Raw genomic sequence first — 14,371 nt, forward strand, 5'->3', positions numbered from 1 at the left:
AGCTCCTTGCATAGGTGCTGACTCCGGGGCTGGAGCTACAGGTGCCAACTTTCCACTGCTCAACCCCAGGCCCCGCCTCCACTCCACCCCTTACCCAAAGGCCTCCACCCCTTCCTGCCCCCTTCTCAAAGCCTGCTGCACACTTGCTCCACCCCCCTCATCCCAGAGCCTCCTGTAAACTGCGAAACAGCTGGCAGGAGGCATGGGGAGGGAGGAGGAGGTGCTGCTGATTGGCAGGGCTGCCGGCGGGCAGGAGGTGCTGGGGGTGGCAGGGGAGCTGATGGGGGCTGCCGACATATTACTGTGGCTCTTTGGCAATGTACACTGGTAAATTCTGGCTCCTTCTCAGGCTCTGGTTGGCCACCCCTGGTCTAACATGACTTAAGAAACTGAACAGGTAACAGTTCCCAATGAACTGGGAAATTGAGAAAGTTCGATCAATACAATATGAAAGCATGAGAACAAAATAAACCTATCTTCAGATAGGCAGGAAAACTAGCATGTGCTGTCATGCAGATTTTACTTTGGATGGATTAAGTTACCCATGCTGGTGTCTATATAGCCCAAGTTAAAAACTAAAGACAACTATAAAGCATATTTTGATATTAAATCTGACAGGCAAAACAACTAACATACCAAGCTATTACATGCAAAAGACCAGTTAGATTGTTTAGTGGAAAGGCTTTAAGGCAGGTGTAATCAGTTTTTATACCAATTTAATCATACTGATGTAGAAACTGATACAACTAAATTGGTGCAATCAACTAGTACAGATTCCGTTATAATGATGTAATGTGCTCGTATTGGCATAGTTTATTTCAATACATTTAAGGATTTACAAATTTAAAAACCAGATTTGTGGGCGTTGGAAGCATGGCAGACGGAGGAAGGTGTGTATCTAAGAGCAGAGGGGGAGGAAAGCAGGAGCTGAGGCAATAGGCTCCAGGGGGTGGAGAGCAAGACCAAGGCCACCAGAGTGGAACACATTCCCCTCCAGAACATGGAACTGAACCTAGGAGTACCGAGTCTCTACATTTTTCTGCTGTCAGCAAATAGCTGTTAAACCCACTGGCAAAGTATGTGTCAGACTTACTTCTAGTGGCTGGTCTTCATAAATGATAACAGCCTACAAATACTACAAGTTACTCTGTTAGTTCAAATGGTCGAGGTCTGTGGTACAGATCTAAAGGTCCAAATCTAGCTCATGATCCAAGCTGAGGTCAATATTGTTCCACATAACAGAAATTCTGTTTCTTCAGGTTTTTTTAATTAGAAAATTATATGCAAAAACACATTAAAAAGCATTATTAAATGTTCCAAATTCAAATAATTAAAAGTTAGGAAATGCCAGAACTAAAGTTGTACATGCAAACTTAATTTGTCTGCATATGCACTAGGATTAGGCTTGGAAGAATTCAAGTGTTTTGTTTTGTTTTTTTTAAAGCATTTTGTTCCTCTTTTTATCTATTTAAATTTTCAGTTGTGTGTCATGACAATAGACATTGAGATTCAAAAAGTTAAACCTTTCTCCTCACTAAAACACATATCATCAACATCGTTTGTCAAAATATACAAACTAAATATCCTCAAATCAAAATCTAGTAAGTTCTCAAGCAGAACTGTTCTGACTGTACATTTTGATCACTATCAATGGAAATTTTTTTCATCACTTTGTGTGTTTACGGTGAAACTGACGTTTACCGACATTTACCAGTAAAAATAATCCTTCTAAGCCTAATATTACAGTCTTTAATTACATGATCACATTCTATTTTTTCCTGAGGACCAATGCCTCTCTCTGCACAGGCTGGAACCTGCTCTAGGGGATGAATGAGGGTCATGTAATGAAGAGCACTGTTGTCTGTCAGAACCCTGCCCCATCTGTTGAAGAGGCTGGAAGGTGTGTAGTGAACAAGACAAGGTATGTTCTCATAATCAAGACAGCTAAATGCTGCCCTGGATAACTGGATTCTATCCCTATGTGTGCCAAAGTTCCCAAGTGATGTTGGGCAAACCACCTAAACCAAAATATTCACAGTTGGACACAAACTGTGTTTTCCTCATTTTTGGGTGCCCAACATGAGACACCCGTAGCCACATCTGCAGAATTGCTGAACTCATGGCTGCAACTGAAGTTCACTGGAGCTGTGCTTTGATAGGAAGACTTACTCACCGGGTGCAGTAATGATGGTTCTTTTAGATGCACCCTATTGGTGCTTCATTGTAAGTGTGCGTGCTCCCCTGTGCTGCTGATCAGAGAATTTCAATAGCAGTTCGTTCCACCCATGGACACGCAGCTCCCCACCTGCTATCAGGCTAGCCAGCGTGCGTGGCATTTCTTCCTCAGCTCCTTCTCTGGCACCTCCCTGTTGGTTAGCTAGCCTGTACATCATGACTAAGGCTAAGATTTTGTCAGGGATATTTTTAAATAAAAATCATGGACAGGTCACAGGCAATAATGAAAAATTCACAGAAGCCTGTGACCTGTCCCTGACTTTTACCAAAAATATTCATGACCAAATAAGGAGCCTGGGCAGCTGCAGCTGGGGGCTCCCACCACCCATGGGGGCTCAAAGCTCCAGGGTCCCCTTCCATTGGCAGCTCCGAGCTGCACCGGCCGGGAGCTCTGGGGGTCCCCCCGCCGCCCACAGTGGATGAGAACTGTGGGGATCCACGTGCCACTCACAGCGGTGGCGGTCCCCCATGCAGCCCGCGGTGGCTGGAAGCTGCGGGGAGTCCGCCTGCTGTTCCTGCCTCCTGGGGCCACAGGGGTACCCCACAGCTCCCGGCCTCCACAGGCAGCAGGGGACCCTGTAGCTCCCAGCAGGCGCTGGCTGAAGTAACAGAGGTCCAAATCGCAGCCTTAGTCATGACCTTTCTTTGCGTGTCCTTGATCAGCGGGAGGAAGTGAGCTCATGCATTTCTGACCACTCTGCGCTCAAACAGGTTGATGTGAAGGCACAGCGCTGCTAGAGATCATTTGTCCTGTATTGTGCCACCATTGAGATGCACTCCCCAGCCTATGAGTGATGCATTGGTGGTCAGGAGATGGGATGAGGAAGACTAAGCAAACGGGATTCCTGTACAGACGTTTACTGCGTCCTTCCACCAGTCTAAGGATTGCTTGACCCTGGTGGGCGTCGATAGAAGCTTGCCTGTGTTGTCTCTGTTCATCCTGTAAACTGAACCAAATCATGCTTGGAGGCATCTCATGTGTAGTAGCCTGAGCAATTACTGATGTGCCCGCGGCCATGTGCCCCAGAAGCTGAAGGCAATATCTGGCCAAGATTTGGGGGCTGGATTGTACTGTCTCTATCAACAAGGAGAGACTGGGAAATCTATGATGTGAAAGGAGTGCCCTTGCCTGAATGGAGTTGAGGTAGACTCCTATGAATTCTAGCCTTTGAACCGGTGTTAAGGTCAATTTTTGTTCTTTAATCTGTAGGCCCATATTCAGAAACAGGTCCCACGTGGTCTGAGTGACTCATTGGGCCTCTGTGCAGGACCATGCACTGAGAAGGCAATCATCCAGGTAGGGATAAAACATTATGCTCTGAGAACGTAAGTGGGCAGCTACTACTGAGAGAACCTTGGCCAAACACCCCCAGGGCCGATGAGAGGCCCAAAGGGAGTAATCTGTACTGGTCTTGGCCCAGCATAACTTTGAGTGCACACCTGTGACTGACTATGATAGAAATGTGGAAGTATGAGTCTTGAAGGTTGAGGGCCGAGAACCAATCTCCTTCTTCCAATGCTGGGATGATAACTGATAGGGTGACCATCTTGAATTTCTACGCTTTGACATATCTGTTGAGTGCTCTGAGATCCAGTATGGGTCTACAACCTTCCTTTTTCTTTTATATCTGGAAGTAATGAGAGTAGAATCCTTTGCCTCTGAGATGTACGAGCACATTTTCTATAGCTCCTACACTGAGGAGATGGTTTGCCTCTTGACATAGCAGACTCTTGTGAGAAGGGTCCCTGAAGAGGGATGGGGATGGGTGTTTGGGAGGGGGAAGAGAGGAGAAATGGATGGCATATCCGTTCTGGATGATTTCCAACACCCACTTGTCAGAGGTTATAGGTTCCCAGGTGCTGCATAATGGGGTAAGACCGTCTCCGAAAGGAGGAATGGGGTTTCCCAGCACAAGGTGGCAAAGAGAGTGTTCTACAGGCGCCTCAACCAACCAATCAAAACTACCACTTCAAGGTTGAAGGCTGAGACAAAGTCGGTTGTGGTTCCAATTGCTTTTGCTTGGGGAACCTTGATTTCTTTCTCTGTGGCCCTTAAGATCTCTGTGACAAGTACTGAAGCATGTACTGCGATGACAGGGAATTAAACAGCGGCTGAGGGCTGTAATTTCTCTTGTAGGCTGTATATCCCTAGGGAATGAAGGGTTGCCCAAGAATCCTTTAACATGTGGTGAGACCCATCTGTCGTTTTGGAAAACAGCTTCGTTCCCTCAGTCCTTTTGCCAGGTTCATAAGTGGACGTGTAAGTGCAGCCAGCCAATCCTAGTAAAGAGGGCATCTACAGGCATGCATGGGATATAAATACCATCCCTCATTCTTGCAGTCAGGAATAACGCAATGACCTTCTCCTGAACTGGCCCCATCTGCTTCTTGCCCTGCCTGATTATCCCTCTAAACTTTTCCCCTTCTAACACACGATTCTTTTACAACAGTGCCCCTTGAACAGCCACTGAGGGAGAGAAAGGGACCAAGTCTTACTAACAATACATCTAAAGAACAGTACCTCTAACTCAATTCCCCTCATCCAGGGTGGATAAAAATCAATGATTTAAAAAAAAAAAAAATTGGATTTTTTTTAGATAAATTGTTTCCTCAAAAAGCATTTTCATAAAAAAAAAAATCTGATCTAAAGATAGTTTTAATTAAGATACATTATAGCTCAAAGATATCTCATCATGAAATAGGGATTATAAATTCTAATTCTATAGTATGAGACAATATATTCATGTAATGTTTAAGAAAAGTTTTGTAAATGAGTTCCAATAGTTCATGGATTAGGGACCCAATCTTATGGGGTTCCACAGGCTTCTGTATAGATTATTTAGGTTAATCTTTCTATCTATCCAATGGGACGCAGTGCTCAGTCCAGAAGATACCATCAGAGATGCTTAGTTTTGCAGTTCTCAAACTGGGGATTTTTGTGTCTCAAGAGATAACATGCTTGTTAACAACAAAAATGTTTTAAAATAAATAAATAGTATACAGAGGTGAGAAATAACAGACCTCAACCCTATTGTCCCTCTGCAAATTTGTGTACACAGAGTCAATCCCTTACCTCTCTCAAAAAGTGCAAAGTTTCAAAACGTTCGATTAATAGAAGATTGTTGGGGGCAAAATAGATCTGGAAAAGGAGAAGAAGTCTGAAGATAAATGTGAGAAGGGAGGGACAGGCAGTAGAAACAAAAGTGAAACTGTTTGAGCAGCACATTCCAGAAGTCTTGAGGTCTTTCTGAGTGTAGCCTTCATTGATCTGAGATCTACCATACCATTCTCTCACTAGAACTGAAAACCTATAATGGCAGCAGGCTGTAAAAGAGACCTAGTTCGTGAATATTTTAATGAAGTTCCTCTACCTGTGGTTAAGACAGGCATGAGCGCAAAATGCAAACAGTGCAACAAAGAAATGCAAGGCCTGGTTGCCCGAATGAAACATCATGAGAAGTGTTCCTTCTCAGGAAGAAGCTGCTTGAAGATGATAAAAGGAACACATCTGAACATGCAGAATCTTCAGGTTGGTAAACGTTTTTATTTCAAAAAGAAAAGGAGTACTTGTGGCACCTTAGAGACTAACCAATTTATTTGAGCATAAGCTTTCGTGAGCTACAGCTCACTTCATCGGATGCACACTGTGGAAAGTATAGAAGATCTTTTTATACACACAAAGCATGAAAAAATGGGTGTTTAAAACTACAAAAGGTTTTCTCTCCCCCCACCCCATTCTCCTACTGGTAATAGCTTATCTAAAGTGATCACCCTTAAACTGCACTATATTCAGTAGAATTCCACATGCTTATCTTCTTACCTGTCCATAGTCCTGGCTGCAACTTCCAGTTGTTGGAGAAGGAAAGGATAAAGGGCTGGAAACCGAGAGAAAAACTCCCTCCCTGTCATTCTGCAAAAGGGGCAAAAAAGAATGAGAGTTAGTGTTCTATAACAACCTGTTCTTCTCAAAATGTTTAATTAGCCAACAAGCGTTCATTTTTTTATTAATACCTGAGTGTAACCCAAAGTAGTAGCTCACAACATGGTTATAAGACATGGTCGTAAAATGCCCAAGCCCACTTCAACCCTGTCTAAAATACAGTTTCTACCATATGCTATTACTAAGGCTAAGATTTTGTCACAGATATTTTAGATAGGTCACGGGCAACAATGAAAAATTCACGGAAGTCCATGACCTGTCCCTGACTTTTACTAAAAATATCCTTGACAAAATGAGGAAACTGGGCAGCTGCAGGGAAGCTGGGAGCTTCAGGAGCACCCACCACCTGTGGGGGCTCAAACCTCCAGGGTCCCCCTCTGCTGGCAGTTCCGAGCTGCAGGGGTCCCCCCCGCTGTCCACGGTGGCCAGGAGCTCCAGGAGTCCCCCCTGCCGCCCGCAGAGACAGGGTTACCCCTGCAGCTTGCGGTGGACATGAGCAGTGGGGGTCCCCCCTGCCACGCAGGGCAGCTGGGAGTGGCAGGGGTCTCTGCTGCCATCCGCGGTGGCCGGGAGCTGCAGGGGGTCAACCTGCCACTGCTGGCTCCCTTCACCTGGGGTTGTGGGGGTACCCCACAGCTCCCTGCCTCCACAGGCAGAGGGGGACCCAGCTGCTCCCTGAGGGAGCTGACTCAAGTCATAGAGATCTTTGGAAGTCACTGAATCCGTGACTTCCGTGACCTTAGTGACTAAATCGCAGCCTTAGCTATTACCAATAAAACTGAAAGCTGCACCATTGGACACTGGTGGTAAATTCCAGGTCCCATTTTTGCCAGTGTAGATGCACCCTTATAAGCCTGCATAACAACGGGATTCAAAACAGATTTCCAGCACACAACAAATTAAATAAAATACAGTTTATACCAATGATCAGCAAAGCTCACCCACTGACCAGATTTAATAAAGCAGCAAAGTTCAAGTTATGGCAGTAAATAAAATCAAACTAAACATAAGCTTTGACACAGCTTTTTAAACCATGTTATAAACACAGACACTGTCTACCCTGGCCAGGAAACTGTGTTAGCACCTCTGTAGCAAAAACTGTATTTCAAATCTCATAGTAGGAAAGAGCCTAATTAGAATATACATTAGACAGGTAAAAGGAGTTCTGAATTCTTTTAAACAATTAACCAGCAGAATTGTAAAGCATGTTTACCACATGATCTACTGAAAAAAAAAGTCAACACACATTAGCAAAGCTTCACTGTAAAGATTCATGCTAGCATCTACAAAATCACAGGGAGGAATTGCAAAAACGAATGTTAGTGAAAATAAGCAAAAAAACACCATACAAGAGTAAAATCACCACATGGCAAACATCAGCAAAGCTTCATCCAGTGCCCAGCTAACAAAACATGCCTTAGTCACAGGCCACAGAGTAAACACAGTAAAAATGATGGAAACAAACTTTCAAACGCAAAGGTTCAGGAAAATTTCAGTAGGCACATAAAAACTATACCAAAATCCTGAACTATTTATAACTATAGGCATATGCAGGGGATTTGCCACAGAATTTTGCTCCAAAGATTTCATTTTTTAAAAATTGAGCTTCTAGCCTTTATGGTTGTGAAGAAAATCTTCTACATGTGAACCAAGTGTAAACTGAAAGAATGATAATTCAAATGTCAACATTAACTATTTTGCTAATTATTTTAGCAGAAACATACAACTAATTGCTTATCCTACAATCCCAAACTGCTTCCCAGTTGCCAAAAGCGCCAAATGTCCCGTTACCAAGCTGCCAAAACTTCCAATTTCAATAGCACGGTTACATATTTTCTAGACAAACTGTGCAAGACAGTGGCATTTTAAAACACAGGGGCCGTGCAAAACACATAATATTTAACATAAAATTAAACACGCAAGGGACATATTACATCATTCTTTTTCCTTTCTTAAATCAATAAAATTTAATCCACTATGAAGATACCATGTAGAATCTCCAAACTACTACAAAAACAACAAGGAGTCCGATGGCACCTTAAACACTAACAGGTTTATTTGGGCATAAGCTTTCATGGGTAAAAAACCCACTTCTTCAGATGCATGGAGTGGGTAAAAAACCCACTTCTTTTGATGCATGGAGTGAAAGTTTGCATCTGAAGAAGTGGGATTTTTACCCACGAAAGTTTATGCCCAAATAAATCTGTTAGTCTTTAAGGTGCCACCGGACTCCCTGTTCTTTTTGTGGATACAGATTAACACGGTTACCCCCGATACCAAACTACTACAGTGATATGCCCAGAATCTAGCTGCTCTAACTGCAGTATTTGGGTCAAATTTGCTGTGGCATATATAGTCCTTGGGCATAGGTTTAAAAGGTGATTTGGAGTAACTAATGAACTAATACCCTCTTCTTATGGATTCATAACAAGCACGCAATCCCTAAAACCAAAGAAATGTTAATACCTATAAACACAAACTAAAAAAAAAAAGGAACAGTAGGAAAAAACAGTCTGGGATTAAAGAATAGATAAATTGGATTAAACTCCAGTCAGCCCACATAAATTAAAATCTATAGAGAAACCCCCCCGCCGCCCCATTTTAATAGCATTTAAACCAGAGGTTCTCAAACTTTTATATTGGTGAGCCTCTGAGTGAGACCCCCCTTATAAATTAAAAATACTTTTAAAATATATTTAGCACTATTATAAATGCTGGAAGCGAAGCGGGGTTGGGTGTGGAGGCTGACAGCTCGCGACCCCCCATGTAATAACCATGCGACCCCGTGAGGTGTCATGACACCCAGTTTAGGAACCCCTGATCTAACCTATCACACTGTAGATGTACATCAGTACAAATTCAGGGACTTTGAATTCCTTGCAGAGGAGATAAACATATTATAGAATCCATTTGAGAATATTTATAGCAAGTTTGACATTTTGAAACAAAAATGTCAACAAGAGAGGTCTTAACATCAAATCTACTCTTATTTTCCTCCCTTTGCCCCCTCAAATAAAAATCTCTCTCTGAAAACTGACTTCTTGGAAACAGAAGATGATTCTGAAGTATTATTTCAGCCATGCATTACATTATCTGGAATGATCAGAAACTGGAGGTATGGCTAGAAAACCAAGCAAATACAAACTGAAACCACTGTAACCAGTTCCTGGAGGCTTGTTTACATTATAGTGGTACTGTAAGAGTTTTTACAACGTGTTGCATTTTCATTATAATATACCAAAATTCAGGCACCAAGGAATAATAGACAGAATTCCCAAGCAGATGTTACCAGGACGGCCATGCTTCTAGTGTGTGAAAAATTCTATTTATTCTCAAAAATAAAAAATAATTTTTCTCTGAGAAAAAGTGGAATTTTTTACTAAGAGAGGGTAGTATGGTTACTGTTATCAAGGGTTAACCCCTGAAACATCTAATGGGAAACACCTTCAAATGCAGTATCTACATTCTATTAAAACTATTAAATGTCTTCTCTAGATTTCTGACGACTGCATAAAAAGAATGATGTAAATGTTCTTGAACTAGGATGAAATACTAAACTGACAGCAATTTATAAGAGTTCTTAACTCTGTGCCTTCTTCATATCCAGAAGGATTTATAACCCTATAAAAATATAGTTTGCAAATGTGTCTGCAGAGGACAGAAGTCTTGAAAATACTTAAGTGAAACAGATAATTTTTTATGAATAAGGGGCATAAATATTCAAAGTTTTGCTGGGTTTTTTTGTTTGTTCTTGTTTTTAAGAACACTTGTAATTCTTTTTTTTAAAAAAAAAAAGTAGGAGCCCTGGGGCTCTAAACATGTAGCATCACCCAATAGTGACTGGCATTATCACGGTAACTGCATCTGTTTTAGGTACCCGCAAGAAGTGTCTTGATTTTACCTGCAGCTCTCATTGACCTCAAGGGGCATTTTGGGTGCTGAGCACCTTCAAAAGAAAAAATTTACAAGCAGCTAGTTAAGTCAAGAGTTTGTTCATGTCACTATAGGCCCATTTTAACATACAAAATAATTCATTGACCAAATATGAACTCAAAATTAAGCACTAAGAGTGAAAGTTCCTAGAACATTAAACTTAAAGTGCTCAGTATACAGTGTATGTAAATTTTATGCAGTTTCTTGATATTCAGAGGATAAAAAAAAAATCAAAAGATAATTGCCACTGAATTGGGCAAGTCACATAACCTGTCTCTCAGTTTGCTGCCCGGATCTTGTATGAGGGGAGGAAAGGAATCTACTCAAAACCTACTTCCTACTTGTCAGGTATTTGCAGAAAACATGTCTAAAAACAGTGAGAGGAAGTATATTTTCACTACAGCTGGAGTTGTAATTTCTACCTCTGGTAGATATACCCGAGCTAATTTGGACTTAGAAACGTAGCTGCAGCAGCAGGAGGAGCTAGCTGCCTGAGCATGTGCCTAGCGTTTCAGACAGCATTGAACTCTGGTGACTAAATCCTCCTGCTGCTCATGTCAAGGCAACACTTCTCTTTTTAGCAAAGTAGCTTGAGAGATAGGTAGCCATATCTGCTCTAAGTGGAAATTACACCTCCAGCTCCAATGTAGACACACCCTAAGAGGACTAGTTGCTAAGCAACAACTTTGGCTGCCTCCCGTTCCAGTGCATAGAGGAAACAACATAGTACACCACACTAGTGGAGATGTTGTGAACAAAAGGGAATTGTACAAAGATGAGGCTGTGCAAGTAGAAGAGAGAGTTACTTACCATAACTGCAGGTTTCAGAGTAACAGCCGTGTTAGTCTGTATTCGCAAAAAGAAAAGGAGGACTTGTGGCACCTTAGAGACTAACCAATTTATTTGAGCATGAGCTTTCGTGAGCTACAGCTCACTTGATGCTCAAATAAACTGGTTAGTTTCTAAGGTGCCACAAGTACTCCTTTTCTTTTTACCTGGAACTGGAGGTTCTTCAAGATGTGTGGTTCCTATCTGGATTCCAAATGTGGGTGCACATGCACGCCATGCACTGGAGCCAGAACTGATCATAGTAGTGTCCGCTGACCCACACATGCGCTGTGCATTGACTGTTTGGTGCATCCGAGGCTTTAAGACACCATGTGGGTTGATGCCACTCTAGTTCCCTCTTATCAGGCAGTTGCAGAGCCCCGAGCAGAGGTGGTGATGCAGGGTAAGATTGGAATCCAGATAGGGACCACACATCTTGAAGAACATCCAGTTACAGTAAGTAACCTTCTCTTCTTCTTTGAGCGATGGTCCCTATGTGGATTCCAAATGAGGGAGAGTAGCAAGCAGAACTCAAGTGTGGTGGCAGGTGCAAGGGCTCTCCAGGAGTCACAGTCTAAAGGATGGTGTGGCCGAGAGCTGCATCCACCGCCGCAGCAGGGGCATAGTGAGTAGGAAAGGTATGGATGAAGGACCAAGTGGCTGCCCGGAAAATATCTTGCCATGGAATGTCTGCAAGGAAAGCTGATCTGGTGGCATGAGCCCGTGGGGGGGGAGGGGAACACCAGAGAGAGGGTAACAGTCCTCAATCCAGTGGGAAATCCAGTGGAAGAGACATTGCGAGGTGAAAGCACATCCTCAAAGCAGTCAGTGATGGCGAGGAAGAGATGTGGGGAGATGTGAAAGTCACGTGTGCGCTGGAGGTAAAAGGCTAGCACTTGGCAGACATTGAGGGAGTGTAGCATGCGCTCCCTGGAGAAGGCGTGCAGTTTAGGGCAGGGGTTCTCTAACTTCATTGTACCGTGACCTCCTTCTGACAACAAAAATTACTTCACAACCCCAGGAGGGGGATCAAAGCCTGAACCCACCTATACCTCATTGCCCTGGGTGGGGGGACCAAAGCCTGAGCCCCACCGCTCTAAGCAGGGGGGCAAAGCTGAAGCTCCAGGGCTTCATCCCCAGGCAGGGGGCCTGCAACCTGAGCCTGGCCACCCAGGGCTGAAGCCCTTGGGCTTTGGGGCTCAGGCTTCAGCCCCAGGCCCCAGCAAGTCTAAGCTAGCCCTGGCAACCTCATTCAAAAGGGGTCGTGACCCACTTTGGGGTCCCGACCCAAAGTTTGAGAACCGTTAGGTTAGAAGGTGGGTAAGTGTATGCACTGGTTGAGGTGGAACAGGGAGACCACTTTGGGAAGAAATTTGGGGTGAAGGCGTAGGGAGACCTGGTCGTGGTGGAAGATCGTAAAGGGCAGTTCCACCATCATTTCCACCAGTTCTCTGATAAAGAAAATCACCTTCACAGAGAAGTGAGCAAGAGAGCAGGTTTCCAGGGGTTCAAAGGACGCCCTAGTGAGGAAGTAGATGACAAGGTTGAGGTCCCTGCAGGGGATAAGCTTCTGCATCGAGGAAACCCCCCCCCCCCCCCGCTGGTAATAGCTCACCTTAACTGATCACTCTCCTTATAGTGTGTATGATAACACCCATTGTTTCATGTTCTCTCTGTATATAAAATTGTCCTACTGTATTTTCCACTGCATGCCTCCGATGAAGTGAGCTGTAGCTCACAAAAGCTTATGCTCTAATAAATTTGTTAGTCTCTAAGGTGCCACAAGTCCTCCTTTTCTTTTTGCAGATACAGACTAACACGGCTGCTACTCTGAAAAATTTCTTCCCCTGTAATTGCTTCATTTATATAATACCATTAAATGTTCAGGATGTATAAGTAAATAAATAAAACAGAAGAGCGGGTCTCTGCCCTACAGATCTTACAGTTTAACAGTGACAAAAACTAAACACAGTTCACCAATTCTCTATATCTGACAGTTGGTGGTCTAGAGCACAATCCTTTTTCTCTAGAATTCTTGCAGTGAATGGAGGCACCTCATTCAGGCTAATTTACACTGAAGTGTTAATAGAGTCTGGGAACAATTCATTTCAGCACTCCTCAGAAGAAAGATTTACCAGGATCCAGAGATGTTATGGGAGGAAAAAGAGTACTAATTTTTTTGAGTTGTGGAAGTAAATCAGGGACAGTTTCCCCTTCTACTTATAAAAAGAAAAGGAGGACTTGTGGCACCTTAGAGACTAACCAATTTATTAGAGCATAAGCTTTCGTGAGCTACAGCTCACTTCCTCAGATGCATATGATATGCATCTGAGGAAGTGAGCTGTAGCTCACGAAAGCTTATGCTCTAATAAATTGGTTAGTCTCTAAGGTGCCACAAGTCCTCCTTTTCTTTTTGCGAATACAGACTAACACGGCTGTCACTCTGAACCCTTCTACTTATGTTTCCCCCTAAAGAAAAGTACTAACAAAACACACCACCACTACAACTCTTAACTGAAGTATTCTGCCCTTCATTCTAACTTTAGGTCATATTGCACCTGCCACTCATAATCATTTCATCTGTCCCGTTCATCTAAATTTACTCTTTCCAATCTTTTCTGTCTGTGTGAATCTGCGCTACAGTTCATTAAACTGAAGGACAAGGTTTATGATGCTAGCTAGAAAATTGTTCTAGTAAAATGTAGTGAGTTCTTATGAAACGGAAGTTACTTTGAAGGCAAAGAGTGGAGATGTACATGTAGTGTTATAACTTCCTTCCTTCATTGTACTATTACAGCTAAAATTCATAATTGAAGGCAGATGTAGATCTATAAAACCCAGCAACATAAACTTCTAGAAAAGTCTATTTTAGCTGCAGCTAAAGAGCAATTTGCTATGTGGATGACTAAAGTTTCTTTTAAAAAAGGAGGAATGGGAAAAGTAGTTTGCCTCTCCCACACAAAGCTAACATAAGGAGCTTTTATTGTACTTTTGATGGTCAGTAACTTCTCTATGTATTTGTACTTGATTGTATGGCTTTATTTGTTTGCTAATAGAATCTTCACAGCAAGGGAATGGCCTCATTCTTATTAATCTCCTTTCCACTCCTCTGATAAGATTGTTCAATATTACTGTACTTTCTCAATCAAAATAGATAAAATATTTTATAATGTAACAGACTTAAAATTCTATCTATAGATAGATTCCAGTTTTCTACTAGACAATAGCATGACCACAGGTCAGCTGGTTCCCCTCCACCATCTTTTTCATTCTACTTCTCTCATGAGTGCCTCCTAGGCCAACATGATATCTCAAGAGTTATTCCTTTCATGTATTTATCAATTCTGATTAAGTGCTGTGATCTCATGTGTAGGTCAAGACCTGTATTTGTACATGTAGTTGTCTTTGTTGTATTACTGTGTTTGTATGCTATCT

General features: G+C 42.7%; 1 protein-coding gene across 6 annotated transcripts in view; it reads right to left on the reverse strand.

Moving 5' to 3' along the window:
• The window catches only part of THADA (THADA armadillo repeat containing), a 288,683-nt gene that overhangs the window by 175,376 nt on the left and 98,936 nt on the right, over nt 1–14,371 (reverse strand). For all 6 annotated transcript variants that reach the window (XM_073339064.2, XM_073339066.2, XM_073339063.2 and 3 more), the window contains one exon: nt 6,056–6,145. In XM_073339064.2, the coding sequence (XP_073195165.2) occupies nt 6,056–6,145 (90 nt within the window). The remainder of the gene's footprint in view (nt 1–6,055; nt 6,146–14,371) is intronic.

This window comes from Lepidochelys kempii, chromosome 3 (assembly GCF_965140285.1).
Source record: "Lepidochelys kempii isolate rLepKem1 chromosome 3, rLepKem1.hap1, whole genome shotgun sequence".
Taxonomy (NCBI): Eukaryota; Metazoa; Chordata; order Testudines; family Cheloniidae; genus Lepidochelys; species Lepidochelys kempii.